Source organism: Dermacentor variabilis, chromosome 10 (genome assembly GCF_050947875.1).
Source record: "Dermacentor variabilis isolate Ectoservices chromosome 10, ASM5094787v1, whole genome shotgun sequence".
In the NCBI taxonomy this organism is placed as follows: Eukaryota; Metazoa; Arthropoda; class Arachnida; order Ixodida; family Ixodidae; genus Dermacentor; species Dermacentor variabilis.
Genome location: NC_134577.1, coordinates 63,232,676 through 63,258,726, shown reverse-complemented (window position 1 = coordinate 63,258,726; position 26,051 = coordinate 63,232,676). Strand labels below are relative to the sequence as shown.

Here is a 26,051-nt window from a genome sequence, read left to right as displayed (position 1 = left end):
AACTATATGTTCTAACATCTTACATGGAATGGAAGTGAGCGAGATAGGGCGGTAGTTATATGGAGAATGCTTGTCACCCGACTTATGGAGTGGGATCACCTTCCCAATCTTCCATTCATCAGGCAAAGAACCCTTATCTAGCGACTGTTGGAAGATCATTCCTAGGAAAATTGAAGAGTAACAGCTGTGCTTTTCAAAAATTTCGCGTTTATTAAATCGTGTCCTGGAGCCGAAGATAGTTTTAAAGATGAGATAATTGTCACGATGCCTGCTGGTTCAATGATTATGGGAAACATTGCTTGGTAATCGCAGTCGTGCGTGGATGGAAGAGTAATGTGTGTAGTTGATGAAAAGTTGTGCATGAAAACATCATTAAGCGCGGACGCACATTGATTAGTTGGAATAACATTACCAGAGCTGTCGATTAAGGTTATTATGTCGTTCGCCTTGGGGTTAATGACGCGCCAGAATTTCTTGGTGTCGGTTTTAAGCATTAAAGGCAAGGTATTGCCAAGAAAGTGATCTTTGGCTTGCTTAAGTGCGGCTACATACTCATCTGCCGCCAGTTTGTATTTGGTCCAGCGGTTTACGCTAGGTGAACGTTTGGCTAATTTGTGCAGGCGTTTCTTTTTATTAGACAGGCGCTTGAGACGGATGTTGTACCATGGGGCGTTTAGATTACATGCAATGGTGCGCAGTGGGATGTATTTGTTTGTTAGTTCAGCAATTTTTGTAGCAAACATATTCCAGTTGGTCTGAACAGTACGGCTGTCGAAGTTGTTTATAAATACGTCTAGAAAAGCAGATAATTCGGCGTTGATGGCTTCAAAATTTCCTTTCGCGTAGTCTGGAAAAGATTTGAATTTTTTACCGGTTTTTGGCCGCAAAATAATCCAATGTTGGTTCTACCAGGACATTTGTAATCCTGTATGTTCCAGAATGTTTCTCTCTTGAACACTACACGGAGGAGGAGAAGGATGAAGAGGAGTAGGAGGAAACATTAAATATATGAGAAGGGGAAAGGGGATGCCAGGCCGGGGAGGGTGTTAGGTTGGGATGAGTGGGGTCGCTACCTAGGCCGCCCATTCCGCCAGCCTGACTTGTTCTTCGCGTACTAGGCTCGATAACATCTTCGCCCACTTGTCAGGGCTTGTCGCATGAGGTTTTTTTGAACACTACACGTCGACTCAATAAAGAGCATGACAGCTTCGCCCCTCGTGGGACGTGGTAACTGCGCTTTGCTCACACTCCACGACATTCATTGAGAAGCTTAGCGTCTTCTCTGTCTGATCGTAGCTCTGTGCTCGTCTCGGTATACAGGGGAGGAAGAACTTGCAGTCGCGGTGTCGTTTAAAACTGCGAGGAAGTGTCGAATTCAACGAAATTGAAGCTGCTCCTCAAACAACATTCGTCATCTATGCGGGTCTTGCATGCTCATCTTTAGCAACGGAACTTCTGATTCACACTCTATAATTTCATTAGATTCTCGGGTCTTATGTGCCAAAACAACAATCTCATTATGACGTACGTCGCAGTGGAGGGGGGCGGGGACTCCAGATCAATTTTGACCACCTGGAGGGTTCTTTAACGTGCACCGAATGCACGGTATACGCTAGCGTCTTCTTTTTTTTGCATTTAGTCCCCCGTCGGAAATGTAGTCGGGATTCGAAACAGTAACCTCGTACTTAGCAGCACACAGCGGCTAAGCCACCGCGTCGGCTGCTTTCAGATCGCGAAAGGCAGGCCCACTTCCGTGTGACGTAGTACGCTTGACTAGAAAGTAGCGACCGCAATGCACGAACTGCTGTTCCTGCAGTCACTAAAATAATATAGGCAGGAGTTTATGAAGAACTCTTTACGAGAAGGGCAGGACAACGCGAGCAAGCATTTTTGCACGTTATGTTAAAACAAACTGGGTCGCTCGGGCACTTGATGAGTTTGGGTGTGGCGACCTACGGTTATCTAGCTAATGCGATGTACGCACTATGTGTTTTTATTTTAAATGAAATTAGTGCCTTTCGGCGCACGCGGCTAGATATATAATAATGCGCTCACCACGTGGCTAGCTGAGAAATTTCTTCCCATTTGAACGCTATGAATTGGGTCCAGCGAGCCGTGTGGGCAGCGCTTGCGTAATGCCCGAGTTACGCAGCTTTAGAACGTTTTCCGTGCGCTGTGACACCGCTACATCCGCCCAGCAGAAAGAGATAATTGATGGCATGGCGAATTCATAATACTTCAAATGAATCGTAGATTGAAGGAAGGGTATACTTGCCTAAAGTAATTAGAAAAAAAATATATCGTGAGCCATTCCACTCTGTGAAGGTGGCTGACCAGCCAAGCTCTGTAGCGCACCAAGGTTCCACAGGGAGTTTGTGGGGAAACCCACTTTTTCGTGGCCTGTGTTGTGTGTGATCGCTTGTGGCTTTCGAGTGGCCTCGCAACCATTACTGCACTGCGGGACGTCGACCAGCGCACGATCTCCTTGGCTACGGTGAAGCAGTGTGTGCCCTCGGAGTGCGGTGAGGTGCGTGTCTGGTCTACGTGCCGGGATTCCCTAGTGAAAGGTGCTGTGCCTCGTTTTGCAGCAATGCGCGCCTACGCACACCCCCCGGTGCCTCATCAGCTTCCGCGGCTCAGCATCGTGGAGGAGCGACTAGTCACGCCTCGCCTTCCATGCATGTGCATACGGCGTTCGACGCACGGCAATGGACAGTTGGTCATTAAGAGGCCCACACGCACAGCTTCGCCGGTCTTCCGCCTTCACGGAGTGAAATGGCACTGATATTTTTTTTTTTTTTGTGGCCACACAGTGTAGTACCTGCGCTTAATATTACAAGTTATTGAGAGTGCAGCGATGGATCTGCTGTCTAGTTGCTTGTGATTTCAGAGTACTCGGTACCGTATTCGTCGACAAAACTGTTTTGTTGTCGATCTTGAAAAAATGTAGGGCATTTAGTGAATACATTAGCACATTCCGCCGCCGGAGGTGTTGTGTGAAATTCGTTAATGACTGGATAGTTCTTGAACACATTTTTCCTTCTTCTATGCTTGAGGGGGGAGCAGTGCACTTAAGATAATGGTGACAAAGATGATGCCTAACTATGGCAAGTATATACTAAATATTTATCTGTAATGCTTTTATAAGTTTTTTTTAAGCTGCACCAAGGTTTTAAATATTGCCTGTGCCAGATAGCACGATTCTAACGTTTGATCTAAATTACTCTATGAGGCCGCCATGGCTTATACAAGAAATCAAAATTCGTACGTGAATAAGCTTAATATGGTAAATTAATTTACGACGCACATTACAATCTACAAATCATAGCTAGGGAGTTGGTATTCTCTGGACTGTACCTATACGGATATTTTCTATGTGGATATCCCTTGAGAACTTACTAGCTAAGATCCTTAGATTGAAATATGCCACAAATATACCAACGCCTTAAAATGACACATTACAAATAATTTGCGTAATCAACCTAATTATTCAATTGAGAGCTTTCATTTCTCGTGAAAGTAATGGCCGCCTCAACGACTGCCTCATCAATGGTTAGAATTATACTGTCTGCCACAGGCAATTTTTTTTGAATATTTGGTGTTGCTAAAAAAAACAATACTATTTTGCTGTAATCTCAACCGTCTTTATTACTGGTTCTTTCCGAATAATTCATTCGATAGACGGACTTTTCATCGTCGAGGTTCATCATATATCAAAAACTAATGCGAGGGTACATGCTAAACAAGGCAATGCTATTATCAGGACGACACATAAGTCAGTTTAGAGTAAATCCTTCCATTAAAAAGTAAACGTAAAATTCTTCGGACTTACTAAGAACATTTAATCAAGCCTAGGAAGAGAAGGTGAATACAAAGAAAGGATGCGCCATTGATTCCGAGACCATTGTGCAAGACGGCATTTACACGCGACCCCTACATCTGCTACACCAAGTCACCCCCCCCCCTACCCCTATTACTGACGAATATTGCCCTATCTACTAGAGCGCAGTGGCCGAATCATCACAAGTGAACAAACACTCAAACATGACACAGACATCTGAAGCCATTTGGCAAAAGCCTCACATATTCTGCAATGAGAGACGTACGTTTTTTTTTTCTTGTGGGGTAATTAACTGCTCTTTGCAGGATGAATACCTTTGCACGCGCCTGTGCTTTCTGGGGTCGCCCGGCTGGATGCACGTTTCGCGATCTCGTCACCCGACTGTACCCTCTGCTACCCTCAACCGCACTTGCTTACGCTTACGTAGTTACCGTAACAGACCACCCAACATTGCAAAAATCGAACGCCTTTATAAAAGTCTACCGACCAATTTGCTTATCGTACCTATGCTATTTCTCTAGCCACTGAAATTGATTAGCTTATTAAAACCCTGATTTTTTTTTATAATTATGAGCTGCGATTATAACCTAACCTTGTTTGCGGTTTAAACTATAAAACCTGAGTTTACGCCTGTAATTTTGTTTCTATGTTCGTTAACCTATCGCTAACTTTCTCTTTTGTTTATCAGATTAGTGAAGCTCAAATGAAAATTGATATTGCTAAATACAACCAGATGCCCCTTTATAAACCACTATTGCCACGAAGAAGCACCAGACTTGACTAAGAAATAATTTAGGGGGTACCTCGCATAGATGACCTATACTCTGAAACTGCCAATGCGCGTCCATAACGCCGGAACGGTAGCCGCCTTCCTTTTCAGATCGTGAACAACGTAAGAGAGACTGGAAATGGCATCTTGGATGAGTACCACCCGCTTCTACATCCCCAGATGCAAAACTCGCACGCTTCGCCACCTCCTGATCTTGTAGTATCATACAGGTACAAAGAAACGGCTTCCCACATTCGCACGGTATTTCCCCATCGGGATGCCCAAGAGAAGGAGTCCTGATCAAATCGGTTTCAATATAGCAAGTTGTATCCTAGTCAACGTGTATTCAAGGCCAGATTGTCGTCTGGGGTCGGTTACTTCGTGGCTACGTCACGGCCCCGAGATGCAATCGTCACCACATATCCCACTGAAGACTTGCCAACCGTAGCGCAAACAATGTGCAGAAATAACACTAAGTGCGTAATTCACACTCATTGAAAGAAAAAAGTCACAGAAGAGCCCTGCATGCTTATACAGGAAAACAACCCGTGGTAGCACGCCCGGTTCTTTCGCACATTGTGCCCAATCACTGCAACGAGGCCAATGTAATTTTTTTTTTTTCAGAAGGAGTTCGAATATGTTTAGGGATTTTCTGTTGGAGGAGGAGCTGCTTCTTCTCCAGCCTTTTGGGGCGGGTCCTCGTCGCGGGGCTTCTCCTGCGCATGCGCCGTCGTGACGTGCCTGAATAGGCCGGACCGCCGCGCGTACCGCCGCCCGCACTCGCCGCACTCGTGCGGCTTGACGCCCTCGTGCGACGTCGCCATGTGCTCGTCCAGGGCGGCCTTCTTCGGGAACGCCTCCTGGCACAGGTAGCAGGCGTAGCGGCGCCCGTCGCACGCGTGGCGGCGCAGGTGGTCCGCGAGGCTGCACTTCCTGGTGAACTTCTTGCAGCACCGCGGACACTCGTGCGCCTTCTCGCCGGCGTGCGTGAGCCGGTGGTTGTTGAGCGTCGTCTTCTCGCAGAACCGCGCCCCGCACTCGCCGCACGCGTGCGGCCTCTCGCCCGTGTGCGACCGCATGTGGCGCACGTAGGACGACTTGCAGGAGAAGTCGCTGCCGCACCGGTCGCAGGCGAACGGCCGGCAGCCCTGGTGGGCAGACACGTGCACGTCCAGCGTGCGCTTGCGGGTGAACGCGGACGGGCACAGGTGGCAGGCGTACGGCTTCTCGCCCGTGTGCGTGCGGCCGTGGATGAGCAGGTTTCCCCTGGCGGCGAACTTGCGGCCGCACACGCCGCACTCGTGCGCCTTCTCGCCCGTGTGCGAGCGCAGGTGGCGGACGAGGTTTCCCTTCTCTACGAACTTGCGGCCGCACAGCTTGCAGCCGTACGCCTTGACGCACGAGTGCACCACCATGTGCTTGCGCAGGGCGTAGTGCGAGACGAAGCGCTTCGGGCAGTAGTCGCACCGGTAGGCTCGCTTCGCCACGGGGCCGCCGCCGTCCGCTTTTGACCGATCCTTTCTGCTCTCTTCGGAGGTACTGTAAAAAAAAATAGCAATGTCAAGATTGTAGTAATCTAGGGCACTGTGGCTTGTAGGAGTGCCCAGGGGTATGTTATATATATTGTGCTTGTTCATCTCCCACTATAAATACTGAATTTTTCATAAAGTACTTTCTACAGTACTATCCGGGTATATCCATGGTACAGCAGAGAAAAAAAAAACATTTAAACATTTTTGCAGATTAGAAAGAAACGCATGCGCATCGATCCCGAACTTGTTCGTGTAAAGTCTGGTTCTTAACAAGCTGGTGATTTTTGGCACGTTGGTAGTAAATTATCAAAAATGAACTAGAGGGGAAATAGTATTAAAAATTAAGTTATGGGACTGTACGTGCCAAAACCACGATCTGATTATGATGCACGCCGTAGTGAGGGACTTCGGACCACCTAGGGCTCTTTAACGTGCACCTAAATCAAAGTATATGGGTCTTTTCGCATTTCACCGAGATTCGATCCCGTGACCTCGTGTTTAGCAGCCTTACACCATAGCCACTAAGCAACCACAGCGTGTGGAGAAATACTGTACCCTATTGTCAAGTTGTGAGGGTTTTCAGTGGTTCCAGCTATGGTGGCATCTAAATCATTCATTGAAACTAAACTCTCTAGATAATTCACTGTGTAATTTTATAGAATGGATTAACTTACTGCTAACGTTGTTGAAAACATGTGTAGCAAATGGGTGGTTGGACAAACGTTACGAAATCGTTGTTTGCTATTGTACAATAATACGTATATATATTTCAAACGACGAACATATGAGTGACTGGAGAATGATAAAAAAAGTGTTCAATATTGGCCAAAAAACAAGCGTTATCGTGCAGCTGACGTTTCGATGAGGAGACGTATGTGCGCGTCATGGCAACAGCGACGTTCCGTGACAGCACTTATATGACCTGCTCTCCCTCCAACGGGAAAGTGGAGAACAGCTTAAGAATGAGAAATATGAGGGCTGGAGGGGGGGAGGGCGGGTAAGCCAAGGGGAAGTGAGAGTGGGAAAGGATTCGCATCTTAACAGGGGGGCTGGCAAAAAACAGCAAATAACAATCACGTCAATACAGGCAATTAATTCCAATTGGCTTACGTTATATAAAAAATAAAAAGAAATATCGTACATACTTTACTAAGGGCCGCACTCATGCAAGAGCCGCACCCAACAACTTGACAGCACAAAATTAAAAGTACTGGAATCTTTTCGAACTTGGCAGAGAGCGTCGCTGCTTGTGTGCTTGCTCTTGAATTCTAAACGCGTGGCTTTCGGTGATTGCGGACATTGTTGCCAAAAGCTTTGACGTCACAGTCATCTATCACGCCATGAAAGGCGCTGAGGATCTATATTATTCATGACTGTGCAACCTACATAAGTCGGAGCTGCAGCCACAACAACAGTAGTGAGGACTATAGACGGGCACTGGTGGGCGTGAGGTGCTTGCGTCAACAAATGCAGGCGTTAATAAAAACAGTGTTCGTGCTTTTCACACACACACACAAAAAAAAATCGAGCTCTACACACGGCCAGAAAAAAAAAATAAGACCGCAATGGCTACCCCCCCGTGTAAGGGCCGCACCTCGTTTAGATTGAGAAAAAGAAGTGCAGCTCTCACACGAGTACATATAATCTGATGAAATCTATACTTGGGACAATGGGAAGACGAGGTGTGCTAGAGCTGAGATGTATGAAGCGGTTTCCAATTAGAAGTAAAAGGAAAATTCACTGCGATCAGCAGTTACTGCTAGTCCTCTGGTACCAGCTTCCGGTCCAATGACGAGTGCCTTCTATGTTTGTCAAAGCATGCTTCGCCGTTTTTGACGAGAGTTGTCGCCGGTGGACGTCAACGCGTGTGACTGAAAAATACCGCTGCAGCTCAGCCATAAAAGTTCGATCCACTTTTGTCGCTCCTATCGATTGTTCGCAGTAAAAAAAAAAAAAAAAGAACGGGCCTGCAATATTGTATAGAGCAGTCGGCTTATAGACGCTATAGCGCCGGTTTACTCTTCTAACAGTGTTGCGCTTTTTCTTTTATGCGAGAATCTCTCACATTACTGGAAGCATCAGTTCAACCTATTTTATTGCTCATAACTGCCGTTCGCAGCAACTCTACTAAAACGAAAAGAAAGCAATCGGCGCAAATAGATGACTTCTCCAAAGGTAAGATAAACACACCAAATATAAAGTACTTTATAAAGGATACTAATATCAAGTACGTTAATATTCAATTGAGCGTGCTAACAAATTGAACATCTCGTATTCTTAAAAAGGAACTATTGCGTAAAAAAAATAGAGGCATTCCATTAGTTCTGTTATCCCTGGCACAAGACTGCATAGAAATTGTTGCTGCAGTTTGAGCAGCCCTCCCCCCCCCCCCTCCCCATAGCATGAGCGGCGGGCGTCGACACTTATTCTGACCGTGCATAAAAAAAAAAACTCACCCAGCATCGTCAGCGACGTCGATTGGGTCTCCTTGATTTCTGGAGCTGCTCGGCTCTTCGGCTGCATGCTGGCTGGTGGCTGGTCCAGGTGACGGTTCATCTGACCTATCTGACCCTTGTGGTACAGCTGACCCTTCCTTCTCCGAATTTCCTGAATAAACATCGAGACAAACTGCTGACAGTAGTGAACAAGCACCATCATGAACCTACATAAGTTTCCTCGATAAACGACTCTGCAGACGAGAAAAATTTCCCCGAGGGATTACTGCGCCATTAGTGGACACAACAGATTACATCGCTAAATTTTCTCTCGTGTTCACTCAGTCTATTTCTCAGGCACCTACAAGGTGCCAATACGACCATTTCTGCCGCTATAATGGATGTTTTTTACTAATACGTACTGCTGGGTTGGTTAGTAAATGGTTTGAACTTCAGACAGGCAATAACCATTTGCCGAATTTGTTTCAGGAAACCTACATGGGGAGGCCTACAGCACCAGTCCTGTCCTGTTTTATCACTTTAAGCGATATTCTCCAGCTGAAATGTTCATATGTCGCTTTAAATAATCATGCAGCGCAACACATTTCCACTTAGATTCTCCGACTTCCGATTCTGAAAAACTGCCACTTGCAGCACTGGGTGCGGAAAAGTGCCCCCCCTACCCCCCCCCCCCCTCTCCTCCGCCTGCGTGTAGCATTCATGAACTCCTTCGTCCATGTCGTTAACGACCAAAAATATTATCTTGTATGGCGAAGCCTTCATAAAGATACCCACAACCTCGCTGTAGTCAAACGGTGAGCTTACCATACTTAACTGTAAACCTAACCTAACCTCACTCCTGCTTACCGGGAGATGCAGCGCGCCTGGTTTCCTGCATCTCGTTACCTCCACTGTCGCATCCCGCAGCTTCTCGTTCGACAGGTAGTTTGCTCTCCATGCCTGGAATGGTGGCCGCAACATATGTAGGCGGTGATGAATGAGTTCGTTAGCGGTGCAACCATCGCAAAAACGCACGGCACTGACTGTCAACTTAAGGCAGACTGCCTCGGCAAACACACCTTCAGACGGCACCGTATTCAGAATGGCACATTCGAAGCTAGCGTAACATTGAAACCAGCAGTGCTGTTAGAACGCACCTCTTTTTCACCTTTCGTTGTTCCCTAACGCAATGAGATTTTCGAGGAGATGGCGAAAACTTCATTAGTGCCGTCTTTCTAGAACGCCAAACTTTTTTGTACGTTGCCTGTTCTTCTTGAACGTAGAAACGTGGCTTCCAATGTGGTATCAAATATAAGAAATAAAACTGAGGCTGAAGTCAGTTTTACAGGCATTGAGAAAAAATTTCGAAGCATTTTCTGTGGGAAAATAAAACAAAAAAAGCATCGTGTTTGCAGGAATCTGGGGAGGAAAAACTAATTATCATACTACGGAGTGCACTAACACGCTCCCCGAATGGGTGAAATATATTATGGCTTCAGACAGGGAAAAAAAAATACGTAACGCTGAACCTTGGCACACAGCAAATGTATTCAACGTAGTCCATGTTTCCAGTTTAAAAATTAAGCAGAACCGAGGAAGGCCTCCGAAAGCTATGACGTCACGGTGAGCTGACGCGGGAATTTGATGGCAGCATCGGCAACGTCACTGGATTTCGTCCATTTTTTTGTTCACTTACCAAACCTCTTCTCACGGTAAAAAGTGACTTTCTTTTTACTATTGCGGAAACACGTTTATTAACACAGCTAAAATTATTTCTTCTTTTTTAAGTGTTCGTAGCTGACGAATATCACAAGGTAAAACACGCACGACGACAGGAAAGCCGCCAGCTTCTAATACTACATGTCCTGTCCTCCTTCACTGTAACCTAGTTCGCGTTAGTCTCAAGCTTCAACCGAGAACCCATTAGGGCAGCAGCATCTTTTATTAAAAGCACGATGGGTAACTTTTCGTGTGACGCAAGCCACGCGTCTCAACTCCCTCCCCCCCCCCCCCCCCCCCCAAGCTGAGATCTTATACTGTACTTTAGTCGGGCACCCCTCTCACCAGAAGAGAAACGTTCCCACATCAGAGCCCGAAGTACGGTGTTCGCACACGCTTTTGAAAAAAAAAAGGAACAAAAAAAAAAGCAGAATAACACGACACTACTACAATATGAATGTCCCACAGGCCTAGCACTTGATATGTGTAGTGACAGCGCTACCGGAAGGCCACGTATTGTGAGGACTCCAGAAGAGCAGCGTGCATGCGAGGCGCGGCGAATTTCGCTTCCCTCTGGTCCACTCTGTGTAGGCGCGCGAAGCAGCGGCGCAAGCCAAGTCGCAGGCCGTCAAAACGTCTCAGGCTAATAATTAGGCAAAGTGTACGTGAATGTCGCCGCGCGAATAATTCCAACCTACGTCGCAATGGGTATTCGTTCTAGCCGTCGTTTACAGCTCCTTCGCTGTCCAACCACGTTCACAACGTGGATTGCCTGCCATTTTTTTTCGTTTATCTTGCCGGATAGATCGTTCATAAACCTTGTCGGCTTTTCGAACCGGTGAAATGCGCATGCCTAGCAACAGCCGGTCTGCAGCCCGCGTTGGCGGTCTCGCGCGCTGTAGACCGGCCGTGACTATAGCACGGTCGCCTTGGCAACCGCCCCGGCCCAGCAATTCAGCGCTATGCCAGGACTGACAAGCGCGCCGAGCCAGCCGAGTGAGCGTACTCCGGGACATACTGGCTGGACTCGGTGTACGTGGTTGGTGACGTGCGCCCTGCGGACTGTGCAATGGCGGCATCTTGCTCGCGGTGGACCCGCGGGTGCACGGGGACACCTACAGTCATCATTTGCCTGCACCACAGCGCCTTCTCGACGGAGGGAGGGTCTACGGCGCGATGACAGTGATTCGTAAGTTGCGCCCATCCCCGACGCATAGGGAACTCGGTTATACCTAGCTGCTAAGGTAAATTCTTCGCGAGGTTTTTGGAAATGAAATCGCGCCCTCTTACCCCCGCCTTTGTCTCTCCACGTGTTTGCCGCTAACCTTTAGTACGCGAGTGTTGTATTCCCGCGTCCATGTCGAGAGCAGCACTGATGGGTTTGATGCGAGAGACCAATTGCACTGATTTGACATGCCATATTTCATTGCGTGGTGCCGCACCGTGCAGTCATGTTGTTCCCCGAGAACCGAAATATCCTGAAACCCCCTTCGTTGTAGTCACTTTCCCCTGAAACAAACACGTCTTACGTGTTTTGCACTGCGTATTGCTCGCAGGACGGCTACAGTACAGGTTACGCCGTGCCTTACCAACAAGGAATCCAGAAAGAAGCAAATACTACGCAATGGCCAGCTAATTGCCTTGTCAGTAATGCGCTGCGGGATCTGTGCCAGTGTCGCACCGACCAACGTAAAGGGAAACCTTACGATGGTTGTCTGTTGACGTGCCGCATTGAGAAGCAAACGATAGTCTCTCCAGCAAACGATGTTCAGTGCCACGTCTGCGACATTTGCCGTCTTGTCGTACGCACGACGCATTAACTGTGGTCACTGTGGTCATCGGGCCAGGTTCAACTGTTCTGGATCGCGTTTAAGTGTGCCTATTGAGTGGTACTCGGCATCCTTTCTCAAATCATCTGAAAACCCTCTGAAAATAGCATTACCCCGCATAAAGATGGCAACTAGTTATAACTGTAACACCCGCAATCGGAAGTATTCATACGAGCGTTTATCTCAAGGTATCTCAGGACAGTGAACCGATCGACACCACTTCACGCGCAACAACAAAATGTTGCACATCTAGCGTACTTTCAAATACTTTCATGTTGTAATAATGGTCAAGGAGAATAATCAAAAGAAACGTTAGACATCGAGCGCTTCTTTGGAAGAACGTGTGTGCATAGAAAAAAAGAAACTCCAAGCCCAGCGGTTACGGCGAGTATAAGGTCGTCAGTCATAAAATTTAATCCAGCGGTAAAGTCTAACCGCCAGTTATTGTAAGGCAACACATTCTATAGGGTAATTGCTGCTGCTTGCTTAGAATAGATAATGCAAAACGATATTCACATCGCGCGCGCAATCTGATTAGACAAGTCTACTACTACATACACTAGAATTTGTGGCCCTTCTTCAGCAGGATGCCATTTCTTGCCGGTGACTACGGGAACTGGAGCAGAGCACGAAAAAAAAAACGCAATAGCGTTCGACCGGTTCTTATCGCAAGCATGCCGCCAGTATTCACTTGCCGTGGTTTTGCCATCAGCTGCCCCGTGATTGAATCGATTCAATCACGTGATTGCATCGATTCAAGCCGCCGGATCTGCCGGCTGCGCCCACAGCTCAGGAGAAAGGTCGAGAATAAATGCGCTTCGTCTAGAGGGGCGGTGCCGATATCTGAGTTTTCGTTGTGCGTCCGCAACAGCTATGCGTACGCGGAAACCAGCGTAAGCGACACTGCGCATGCGCGGTAAGCAGGAGCACGCGTGGTATCTTGCGTGCGCCCGCAGCTTTTTAAAAAGCTGCGTAGCGTCCGCTGCGGCCTTTGCGGGACGTTATCACGTGTTCTAACGTGTCCACGAGAGCACATTTTTTTCGATATTGCTCCGGCCGAGGATATGTCTTCCGCTTGTCGTTCGACCGAAAGTGTGTCAAGCCGACACGCGTCAGAACAAAGCCTATGAAACTTCTGTAACAGAATTGGCAAAGCAGGCGCGCTCGTGTGCTTTTCCGTGGCACATTGAAGCAGACGATGGAGACCCGCGCCCTAATTACTTCTCTTGTTACTGGCTGGAACTCCCTCTCATAGACCCTAAACACAACTTTGAAGCTTAAAAACCACGCTTTATAACCAGCTTGTCTCGAAAACAGAATGGGCTGCGAGAAAGACACGGGTCCAAAAATCTTACGTCTTAGGCCGAGAGCAGCAGTGAGAGCTTCAGAAGCGCGGTTGCTATGGTAACGTTGACGTTTGGGGTAGCAGTCCCACTGCTCCTTCGCGAGAAAAACAGCACGTGACTTCTGCCACACTTTCTCCAACACCTCCGTGCTGGCCGAGGCCTCTCCCACGTTTTCCTTCCTCCACTTGTGTTACCGGTCCCGAAATGTTTGGTGTAACAGGAGCGTCTTGCAACAAGCGTTGAATTAATAACATTCCGCCGAAGAACGTTCACCGGCGAAAAGTGAAACAATGTACGAGTAACAAAATGCTCAAAGCGAAAATACACATTGTAATATTAGCATCCGATGATGGAAACACTAGGTTTCATCAAGGAGAGTGCAGAGCTCTCACGCAGTGCTTCACGAGGAATTACCCACAAACAACGACCGCACCGTTTCCGGCCACAGAATAAAGCTTTCTTTACTAGCGAGCGCAAACTCGTGCAGACAGTGCAACCAACTCATCCCGCCGGAAAAGGGCCCCGTTACAACTAAATATAAAGAAAGCTTCTTTTGTCAACCATGCCTATCGTCAACACAGGCAGCCAAACGATCCGGTGTGGGCGCTTCGGGGTCCTTAACGAAGCACTGCTACTCCAGCTAGTGCTCGTGCCTCTAACTGTGGGGCTGCCGACGTCTTTGCGCACCGAATGAAATATTCATCTGTAACCGGCAAAGGAGGCGCATGCCCAGACACAAAAAAAAAATAATAAGAAAGCAGGCAAGCAGGCAGATTTTGGGAGTCAGCGGGGAGCTTCTTCGGGCGGTCAGCCTTGCCGCTCGATTTCGGAGGCGTCCTTCCTCTTGTTTTATTCCCCTCCCCCTCCAATGTGCAGTGCTATTGAGATGTCCTTACAATGGGAGGCAGTTACGGCGCTGCACTTTTCTATACAATTTCGTTCCTTCAAAGTTACATACTACCACCACTACTGCTACTACTAATTCTACTGGTACTACTACTACTACTACTAATACGTAAGCGGACACATATATGCCGAGCCCGACAATGCAGTCATGGCGCTTGAAGCCAGACTAAGCTCCTGTATATAAAATTTACCGGGAAACGCTGATGCGTAGAAATACCTTGAACAGAGTCGCCGTTCTCATGTCCTTGTGAGGGTTTTGAATTAGAGGAAATATAGAAGTAAGCCGCGGCACCTCCGTGCTTCGCTGTCAGCGATGCGGGACCACTTAAGCATATGGTTGTGCACTGCGTTAGTACACGGCATTCAAAAAAGAATTGTTCAGGTTTTTTTTACCTTGTTGTCGTGAAATGTCCCACTGCTCTCACCCTCTTAGGTTCTGCAGGGGAGATCCGGCGCCCATCTTTCTCACCTTTCGAATTAGGTGCCTTGTAATCTTGGCACTTTGGTCGAGGCACAAATCAACTTCGGACAACAACAAAGTACACACGTGCTGACGTGGCACTTTGCGAATGCGCCACACGTGGCCTCTCGCCCCAAATAAACGCCACGCGTCATCACCAATCTGTAAATGTAGCTCCAAGCCGGAGGGCTGTGTTGTTAGCATGTATCAACTTGCAGCGCAACATCATTTCAGCTTCTGCCCAATTACTTCAATATTTGAATATTTTAAACGCGTTTAGAAATAACATGAAACTATAGTACTAGCGGTCCACTTGCGTAAAAGAAACAAAACTTTATCGTGACCGAAGTCACATTGACACAACTGAACAGCCACATTTAGCAATGAAAGTAGAGAAATATTGGGAGTATCTTTCCTTTTTTTGCAATCAGAGTTGGTGTAAAAAGGACTTCCGAGGTTAGTATCGCGGAGATCTAAGCGCGAAAGAAACGACTCGCCGAACGGGCGCGTATTCGTCGCGCAGCGAGAAGTGCTGTGGAGCGTGAAAGTGTGCTGCTTCGCAAACGCCAACCTACGCGATGCCGGGCGGCAGTCACGGGACCTATAGAGGCACGTCCGACGTGCGTACTCAACGTGATGTGCGTCTGTGACGCGCTTACACGGGCGCCGCACGCACCCCCACACACGCGACACTCACAAGTGCGTGATCATCTGCGAAAGCTTTCGCTGAACACCGATTCCCAAAGGTGCGTGGCATCCACTAAGATTTCATATTTTGTTTTCTTAGAGAACATTAGGCCCAGAGCATGGTACAGCTGCCCTCTCGCGACGCTGCCTAGTTTTCCTATGTCGGTATTTCTGCCGCACTCATTGAGCCATCTCCATCATTGCGTCGCGTCGAAGTAAAATGGGCGTACCATTACCACTAGCGAGCAGTTATTTTGTAATGACATTTTCCATCTTATCACAGAGAATATCGTTACGTAGACGGCAGTACATTCCGCAAGGTGCCTGTTCGTGCGATATGCATGCAAGAGACGCCTCACTTACCAAGGTGTTTCCTCTGCTCGACCACAGTACCGAAAGGAGATCGCGCCACGGCGGTGTCCTCTTCGTCGTTGTCGTCGTGTCTCGCGTGGCGGTGTCGTCTTCTCGTTCTCTTTCGTCTTTCTCGTCGGGTAGTCGTGCTCTCGGAGGTGAAAAACAATACAGAGAACTGCTCTTACGTATTCGCACATCATTACTCTTAGTTACTGGCCACTGCCACGGGCGATTGTAGTTTAGGCCATTTTATTGGAGTTAGGGCGACCTGCTAGTCTTTCTGTTTGGGGTACGTTCCAGCTGGCGCAGACTGTTCTTGGTCCTTGCTCTAACTTTCGTTTTGCGACCTGTGTTCTTGTTTCTTTTCTGTACTTCTTCCCATATTAAAGGTCTCGTTTTAGTCTCTTCATAAAATGTAGGTAGGCGTTGTCTACTTTCGGTGGCAGTTGCCAGCCTGCCGCCTCCATCGTTTCCCTCTCTCCACTGAATATCTTTGTATATCGAATAATAATAATAATAATAATAATAATATTTAGTACTACTACTACTACTAATAATAATAATAATAATAACAATAATAATAACACTGCCGATCCAACGTGCCCTGCTGGAATATGTACACAGCGAATCTTTCCCTAGATTCACGAGCATATTTATTCACTGAGTGCAAAGTGAGACCAAAAGCTTTATTTTAGCGCAGAAATGCAATGTCTTCTAAAAAGGCACATATGGGTAACACAACGGCAAATCACACGTGTTTGTGGTGGCCACTTTAGTGTTTCGGGGCTGACGTAGGACGACACCTTTCTGCACCATTTGTATGGGGTACCCGACCGCCCCTTGGAGGCGCAGATGCGACCGTCCACGCGATTGTCAGGCGGTTCAACGCATGCGCAACGTGAGCCCACCTGCTCCGGAGCCCTTTCTCCCGTCTCATCGCGGCTCTACGCGTCGCGGACCCCTCGCCCTCTACATCAGCGGCCAACGACCCGCATCCACAGGCCGGCTTCTCCCCTCTACCTTCCACTGCTGCGGCCGAAGTAGTGTCAGCCATCGCTCCCAGATGGCGCCGTCGTCCCGCAGCCAAGTGCGAGCTATTCAGCGAGAACGCACGAGCAGCAGCGGCAGCAGCAGCAGCAGCAGACGACAGCCAGGTTGACCAAGACAGGCGCAGGGAGGTTCCCAAAGAAAGGTTCGCTTTAGATTAATAGTAATCTCGACTTCCTTTACCCGACGATATAAGATGCAAATTCCAATTATTCATAGTCTCGGGAGGAGGAGGAGATTTCTCTTAAGTGAAAGGAGGAAAGGTCGGTCTGGAGAGCGCGTCTCTAGCCTAATACTCCTCACTGGGGTAAGGGGAAGTGAGAGTTACAGGGAAAGGTAGGTGGCTCGTGATTATGACATGGTGCAACGAGCTACTATATACTTGTTGTCCAATACGCCGATGCGCGCCTTAACCTACAAGCAGGAGTAATCTTGTCCAAATAAAACGTTATCTCGCAAGCACATTTCGCGCTGTGTTCACGTCTCACGGGTCATAGAGACGACCGTCTAAACTGCAGTCTCACATAGAAAGTTCAAGAGTGATCTTATGGTGCATTGGACGTGGTTGTCAACTCTTCTCCACGCGCCTAAAATCTTCTGAAAAGGGGCGGGAGTGCCAAGTAGTCAACATTAGACTTTAGTGTCCTTCGCTCTGGCGCATATTGAGGGCACACGCAGAGGATGTGAGCTGTTGTTACGGGAGCGTTGGTCTACTGCAAATCAGGGACAAGCAGCGTGTGTATGAATAATTAAGCGTGTAGGTGTAATACGAAGAGGCCTTTATCCCGGTGTCCTGAATAAAGAAAGTCAGTGGTGCGGTGGGTGGCACGGTAATAATGTCGTGGTCAATTTGGTGCCCAAAGACGCGAAAACATACCAGAGTAATATATATGAATATCAATGTACCGATACTGATAAAACATCAATGTCGAAGGTAGCACGCTCAAGCTAATGACATGACCCACATTTAGATAGATTTGCTACAGGTTTGCTCATTATCGGCGCTCTGTTTTCGTTATGCATGGTGGAAGTGGTAAGAAAGCTAGACTTGTTACAGTTTCTAGCGTAACCAATATGACGGGATGTTAAAGCTATTTTTCACCCTTCTGATAAAATGATGCCTTCGGTTTAAGGTTCAGCGGTAATAATTCAGGCTTAAGGAGGCGTCTTATTATGATGTCACAGTGAAGTTTATGATGTACAGAGGAAGTCTGTGTAAACATACTTAGAACTGTGGATCAAAGACGAAAAGGCTAGCACGTAATAGCGATAGGGTATAAAGACACTCGTTCACAATAACACGTGAGTGGGAACGTTATTTGATCTCCCTAAGTATGAGGTTGCGTGAGCCTTGTGAAAAGGAGCTAACAAATTTTTGTTCGGAAATGCTATGTCGCGTATAATATCAAAGTTCTATTGGAGCCAGAGAATGGTGAAATGGCTGTGGGACGACCGTCATTAGGTTCAGCAGTCAGTTGTCTGAAAAAAAAAAAAAACATTGCGCGCGGATAAGTAGCGCTTATCTAATCAGAAAACTGAAAAAAAGAAAAAGAAAAATGACTCAGTGGTGTGCAAGTTCGTCCGTACTAGTCTTGTTTTCTGTTATTGTTTTTTCTCGAGCGGAGAAAAATCTGTCTTTCAACCACCCTCTTCATGGCCAAATCCTGAGTAGCGGGTTCGTGCCAGTGTCGGGTGTCATCACCATCAGCGCGTGCGTGACGTGTGCTCAAATAGAGAAGAATTGCTGCCGACGCCTGCTGTCGCTCTCATTGACTTGTCCCACGTACTGGGTGAGTTTACTTACTTATTAGCGAAATGTACGACAAGGAACGCTTTTATTGTGACCACGCCACGTCAACGTTCTAACCAACAGCAATACCGTACCTTGTAACAAATGTTGTACAGTGGCTGCAATCTGCCTTTGCTTTCGCAAGCTTCGATCCCTCGGTGGCGCCGGCTTTGCGAGATCACTCGTTTAAAAAAGTTGACTGCAGATTATAATGTAACTGTATATCACGAAATGTAGCAGAACATTAAGCAGTGTTGCGTGGCTATCTGAGCCATGAAAAACAGTGGTGTCGCGGCAGCTTATACTAGCGAAGATAGCGGACTATGGTGTGACCGCATCTCTTGCATGCTGGCATTCTCGCTCATTGGATAGCGAGGATTTTGGGTTCGGTTCCGTTCGAAGCGGTTGCTTTCCAACGAGGGCGGAATACATAAACTATCGTGCGTCAAGCATTGCCTGCACGTTGAGCCCTCGCTGGTCAAAATTATTTCGGAGTGCCGCCCCCCTCTACCCTCCCTACGGTGTGCCTCATATTGAGAGCGTGGGCGTGGTTTTAAATCTAAAATCCCGAAATTATAGTTTAATAACAACTGCCTTGGAATTCATTAGTACGGGCGCCACGAGCTATTATTCGAATTTTTATTGGCCAGCTGCCGGTTCCTGTGATTACGTACGACGAGACACCTGTAGTTACAAGGTTTTTCCACTTGCCGCCTTGGATGTAAGTGGCGCTGGTTACCCTCCCAGGGGGAATTCTTGTACACACACACAAACGTGCACCCCAAAAAGTGACCGGTGAGATAGCGCCGCAGCAGCTTAGATCTGCCAATCAGTAAGTACGCAATAGACAAGCAGAACGAAAAGCAAGCAGTGAAAAAAAAAATCGGCATTAGAAATTTGAAGAAGTCGTCAAGGAAGCAGAGGACTGTGAATTAACGTACCGTAGGTATAGAGCACCGGACGCGTAGCGAGGGAAAGATGGATTCGGTCTCCACCTGCGGGAAGTTTTATCTTTTTCTCCACTTTCTGCCGTATTATTTATGGCATTCCAAATGTAGCAGTGAACTTTTCACGTGCTTTATATGGCTTCACTGTCTGTACTTTCGTATGCAGGGTTTTTGTCATCGACGCCTGTCTCACGCTGCCTGACCTTCTTCCCCGCGCAGGATTGTTTTTCGTTCTAGTTCGAGACGGACACCTTCGGAGACCAAGATGGAGATGTCAGTCATGCGTTCGGGGATGATGCGGTCGGGGATATCCAGGATCGCCATACAATCGCCGCCGTGAGCTGCAAGACGCATTGTTCTGCAATCTAATGTGGCTGATATCTCAGATCCTCGCTTAAGTATTTTTGATTCCAGCTAGTGCAAAGCTCGGCACCATAATAATAACACGTAGAAACTTTTTGTTAATTGCGATAGCTTACTTGCTGTGTTGTTATTTTTGTTTTCATGTAATCTGTATTTGTGCCTTTGTGCTGCCGTGAACGTTTGTACTTGGGACTGCGGACTCGTCAAGCTGCCGAACGGGCATCTTTTATCCGCCGCATGTTTGTATGTTTAATCTGGTAGACAAAAATTAATTGATCGATTGATTCATTTGATTGAGTGATTGAATAACTGGTCCCATTTCATATGCATGTTGAGTCCTCCGTTTTCCACTGTGTCCTTCATCCGGTTTGCATAGCGAGGTATGATTCAAAGAGTAAAAACTAACGCATCAGATAGTAAGTTCTCTTGATTATTTTCTGAATTTGCGCAGCACAAATTATCTTTGGTTCCTCTGTCCCGCATGCAGCCGTTGGTCCTGCATCCCGCTGCTTAAGCCTACGTGCCGTTTAAGCCCTGTTGTGCCAAGCATTAGAGATGGAAGGAAGGAAGAACACTTTTATTGCATCAAGACTCTAGTCGGAGTTGTCCCAGCCGGTGGCAATAGGGCTCAAAGCTTGTGGATTCGCGACGGGTGTAATCTCCCCCTGGAGGCACCAAAAAGAAGCAACAGTTCATGGTAGACTGGTGAAGGGTTCTTTGAAAGCCCTATAATGGTAAATTTCGCTTGCAGAAGTTGCCTATGAGAAGAGAAAATAAAACATACATATATGCTTCAAGGAAAGAGCCAAAAAGTTCAGCTATTCTCTTATTGGAAGAATATGCAGGTGGCCCACATTTTGATACCTCAGCGACGATATACCTCAGCGACGATATACGTCGGTGAAACGTCAGGAGTTGCGAATTGCTTATTATTCAGCCTTTGTGGTGCACTCAAAGGTTCCGGAACTTGCGAAGTCGAACCTTTGGCTGCTTTTTAACACCATGTGGACCATCTTTGGGAATAGGTAGAAATAATTCTAGTGAGTGTTCGAAGCGTGATTGAAATCGGACAAATGAAATATAGTAACTTATACATTACGTGAATGTTTTGAAATATTTACAAAGGTTTCGCAAAAGCCCTGTACCTGCATATTGGTGGTATTTTGAAAACTATGTTGGATACATCATATTTGCCCGCGTTAGATTTACAATTATATGACATTCACCAAGTTGCCATGCCTCTTTTCTTTCTCGAAGTACTGACATGTAAACTTCATAGTTTAGTTTTATTAAAAATTCTCAATTTGCAACAAATTTTATAAATACATTGCCGGTCGAAATCAAACGTTTGCTGGCAGCCGTCGCTAGACGTTAATATTTTCTACTAAGATCAACAAACCGCATCAAATTCGGCGCTGTGATGGTCGACAAACACGATTTCTCAGTTCCCATGTTTTTAGACGCGAGCCCCCGAGTTAAAGCTTCCTCTCCACGCCAACAAGCTTTACGAGAGCACACGCGGTCATGCGTGCTTTGGTAATAACTTAATCATATTTAATTTTGAAATAAATTCAGCTTTAACTGTATTTATCGGCAAAATAAAAAACCTCAGTGCAGATTTCTTGACCATTGTATTATGAACAACTACAAGCGTACATTCTCCCGAAATCCAGGTTGCTTTGTATAAGGGAACACCATCATCGTTGTTAAATTCTGTTTTTCAGTTCGAAGGGGGCCGTCTGCATGAAGTACTGCGTTCTGCTCCTTGTGCTGCTCATAAGCATGTTCCTCATTGGCATTGCAGTCTATTTCGCCTTTCTACAGAAGGGTAAGCTGGCTGTGTTACTACGACTCGCTAAAACAGCGCTCAAACCTGTTGGAATGCGCTACATATTATTGAATTCGCTAATGAACCTGGTATAAAAAAATTAGATTTAGGTGAAATTGTTCCCTTAGAATAAGCAGTAAGAAAAACAGAGTTCGAATTTTCTTCGTCTGTATGAACCCAACAGACAATGAAGGTTAGGAAAGAATAGAATAAATTACCCGTTCTTTCTAACCGAAACGCAGGAAAAAAAAAGAATGAACTGAAAGTTGACGGTCGTGGTTGTTTTTGTGGCAGTTGCTCTACCATCTGAGATAACCGAGAGGCTTTCGCCCTCGCCCTGCGCACCAGCAGGGCGAGGGCGAAACAGTCGACAACCCCAAGCCTTGGGGACAATGTGACAAATTAGTTTTGCGGAAGCTCGCCAGATGAAGCATGGTTCATGAGACGCACAAAGTGTCATGTAGCACGAAGCTACGTGTTTTGCGGATAACAGTTGTTGCTTTTGTGCCAGGACAAAGGGTTCTGTTGGCTTCTAGCGCGCCGTCTTGTTTAGCGTTGTTTGCGTGTTCTGAGTTACAGAGACGCCGAACAGTTAAAATGGTGACGCAAGCACGCGCTCTTTTACTGCCGGCACCCATATCGCGACGGCGTCGTACACCGCCAGTGATCGCCGAGTGAGATTTGTTCATTTATGTCGGTCGTCACACTATGTGAGCCGTCACTCGTCATTATGTCAGTCATTTATGTCAGCCGTTATGTCACAAGCGTGACAACCTACTTCTTCAGCTAGTAAATGACACGAATTTGCACAGCCTTAAAGAATCACGATGCTTACTTTATGTATAATTTTCTAATACTTTGCTGTCGCCAATGCTTTGCCCCGGCGACGAAAACTGCGACATCTTTTTTATCAAACTCGACTCTCTCTTTACGGGTGGCAACACTAATGACGCTATCAATGTCCGCGTATTTTATGCACCACGTACTATCACTTATGAACGCGCTTTACCCCTCGTATTTACAGAAAAGAAGAAGGTCGAAGGTAAGGCGACTGACGTTTCTCCGAAACGTAGCCAGCTTGAAATGCGTGTTTTCTTCGTAACATGAAGTATACTCACTCTGCTGTTGTTCGTTCTTCACAGAGAAAGATTTCATTACACCGGAGCATTGTAAGTCCACTACTTATCGTTTCTCTGCTTTTAATTTCTCGAGCTCATAGTACTGCTAGTCGCATTAAAATGGACATCAGCCTTGCTTCCTTGCTCACATTTTTTTTTTTTGAGGCGAGACCGCCTTTCTATTCGTTTTGCATTGTTCCTACAATGTCTCACGAATACAAGATATATTAACCTTTAATTCCTTGCCTGTGAACGCTAGAATCAACGCCGGGATTCACCCTGTAGCCGTACAACGCCTGACCTCTTCACTATCTTCATTTAAGATAACTTATAATCCTCTGAAAGTAGAAGCGTCACTTCTCAACGCTCTAGAGGCAGTGAAGTAAGGGCTTTCAGTAAGATTGAGTAGAACAGGTTTTCTTTTTACTGGCTTTTAGTTGATTCCCAATAGAAGTTTCACAGTCGTGAAATGAACACCGGATAATTTAAAACTAATCGGGTTTGTTGAGACCTTTCAAGTGTTGACGCAGACCCGAGTATTAGAAGCGAGAGACCAGAGAGACTCAGAGTATTGACTTCATCAGCCTTTACCTGTGGACTAAGTTACAAGTTTCCTTTATTGTGAACAACTTCTTACATGATGACCGCCTTCCCAACATTCGATATGACGAATACAACGTGACTTTTCTTATATGCATCGCTAAACCAAAATAACAGGTTTGGGAAACTACGCACTTGAAGAATATCTGCGAAGGCTTCTGTGGCAAAAATACGGATTTCTAGAGGGTGGTGCATTCTCTCTTTGTGGTTCGCGCACAACCTAAGGGCGACTGAAAGCCGTCATTGCGTTTCTTTTTCGTAGATGGCTGCTGAGCTAGCGTGTTCTGTCGTTTGCAGGCAACAGGATCGATTTCACGCGTAAGTCTTAAAGGTTCTGTCGTCGCCGTTTGTCTGGCATTCTTTAGTCACACCGAAATCAGGCCCGGAACATGCGTCATTGGTGAATAAGGCGTACAAAGGCTGCTTAGTCCGGCGTAGAAAAACTGCTCCTATCTTCTTCGCCCAACACTTTCTGTGGTGTACACCGATAATAACTGAACAAAGATCTGCGTGCTTCTCAACGGCGGAAATTTAAAAGGTATAACATGAATAGTTTCATAAAGGTTTCTGTACAAAAGCCGCTTTCGTGCCATAGCGGATGGTTCTATATAGAGGCTGTCCTTGTTTGAACCAGGAGCAAGTCATAGTCGCCGTTAGTTGAAAGCAAGCGATCCGGGTGTATAGTGAAAACGATTGGGCGCTGAAGGAGCCGTAATCATACTTGTCATCGCTGCTCAGTGCAGCCGGCAGTTTGATGAGCCAATGACAGCGCCTTTCGGCATTACACTCAGCCAACTTTTATTGCGTTGTGTGTAATGTTTTCGGAGCTACCTTGGAGAGTTTCGTCGCGCTATGTCGCTATTTCGGGCCAAATGGCCAAAACACATTTCTTTTCTCGCTGGTCTACAGATTTGACGGAAGGCCGTGTTGCATTTTCACTGTTCCATGCCTGGCACTCAAAAGCCAAGGCGTTGGCTTATACATCGTCTTGACATAATTTCGCCATACCTAGCCCTTGCGTCATAAACAAAAAAACCTAAATGTCTTCATTCCCAAGAGAAAGAGCAGGCTTTATAAGGGCCCCGAATGGTATTTCGGGGATTGGTCTGTACAGACGGGCTTACAGGCAACTGCTGTAGGTCCATCTAGATCAGCAATCGGCGTATTGCCCGTGGCTTCTGGGAGTGGAAGGTTGTAGAACAAGAATCGTTTTAACGACGTCAGGTACTGAGGCAGCACGGATAAACAGCACCTTGGACAACGCCCTCATTGGGGTAATTTATACTAAAGTTGTGCGACCACTTCAGCCGCGGATTTTCATATACGCTTCTTCTACGTCCGCGAAACGTACCCACAAATCTAATAACCATGCGATTCCTGCCGCCTATCATCGCCTTTCCATTTCTTGGGCACACCTCGTATTATTCCAGATTGGCAGTCAGTTAAGTGTTTATATATATATATATATATATATATATATATATATATATATCCTTATAATTTAGCTCTACTAGAATATGTGCTATCGGTGATTTCTCCCTAATCGACACTACCGTTATCTGCACCACAGTTCGGGGCAAAGTTTTGTTATTATCATTACTTGTGAATTCACTGAGAATGGTTGATTGTTTTACCAGCTGCTTGTCGATCGAAATATTTAGCACTTATTGTGTCCGGTCATCTGGTATTCTGTCTACTTCTATTTTAGTTTCATCGCTTGAAGTCGGCAATCAATTTATCTACCAGCTGCTTGTTCAGCTGCAATGGAGGAGCGGCTGCTCCAGTGTAGCACTGTTTTCATGTTAAATGTATGCATTGGTGCGTAAAATTTTTCTGGCCTATAAGATAACCTCAAGATTTTTCCTTACTTTTTCGTTCTGATTAGTATCGATTTTGCCAACAAGCACTCTGCGGAGGGCTGCAAAGTGAGACGTGAGTAGTTTACTTAAAGTTGGAGCACCTGCCTGTGCTTTTTCTTTTCCTATTTCACTATCTCGTAACATATTTGACACTAATGGCTCGAATAAGTTTTCGCAATGTTAAGGTATCGGCGCCGAGTCATTGGCGCGCTGTTTGTCTTCGTAGCCAACAACGAGCATCCACCGCTGATATGTTCCCTGGATGGGCTGGAGAGGTCGCTGCGGATCCCCGAGCTTCTTTGTTCGCATCTTGTATTCCTGTCGGCTGTCGTGGTGCCTGGCGGCAAAGCCAAGCCAATGGACGGCGGTGAGCCCTTATTACCGTTGGGAAGAAAAGATGACTGTGTTCGTTTTCGTTCGCCTCCGAAGAAAAAAAAAATAAACATTCGTATGGCCACCGAAGAAAAGTTTAGCCTACCGTAAAAGGAAGCTGTTGTTATGAATCCTCGCGAGAGTCAGATTCTTGTGATGCCGTGGCAGTATGAATAGACCTGACTTTTTCTTTTGCCTTATGATGATACTGACGTATAATATGAAACTCGTCGACATCATTAAAATTGTC

At 46.5% G+C, this 26,051-nt stretch overlaps 2 protein-coding genes across 2 annotated transcripts in view; one reads left to right on the top strand and one right to left on the bottom strand.

Moving 5' to 3' along the window:
- Positions 1-3,985: 3,985 nt before the first annotated feature.
- LOC142559272 (uncharacterized) lies at positions 3,986-15,965 on the bottom strand. Its single transcript, XM_075670894.1, has 4 exons — positions 15,888-15,965; positions 9,445-9,537; positions 8,599-8,749; positions 3,986-6,149 (listed from the first exon to the last, which is right to left on the bottom strand). Exons 2-4 carry the CDS (start codon positions 9,533-9,535, stop codon positions 5,252-5,254), a joined length of 1,140 nt encoding a protein of 379 aa, XP_075527009.1. The 5' UTR covers positions 9,536-9,537; positions 15,888-15,965; the 3' UTR covers positions 3,986-5,251.
- LOC142560632 (uncharacterized) overlaps positions 11,339-26,051 on the top strand; it is a 31,075-nt gene continuing 16,362 nt past the window's right edge. The window contains exons 1-2 of the mRNA XM_075672857.1: positions 11,339-11,485; positions 25,656-25,796. Coding sequence (XP_075528972.1) covers positions 11,473-11,485; positions 25,656-25,796 — 154 coding nt within the window. The 5' untranslated portion in view covers positions 11,339-11,472. The remainder of the gene's footprint in view (positions 11,486-25,655; positions 25,797-26,051) is intronic.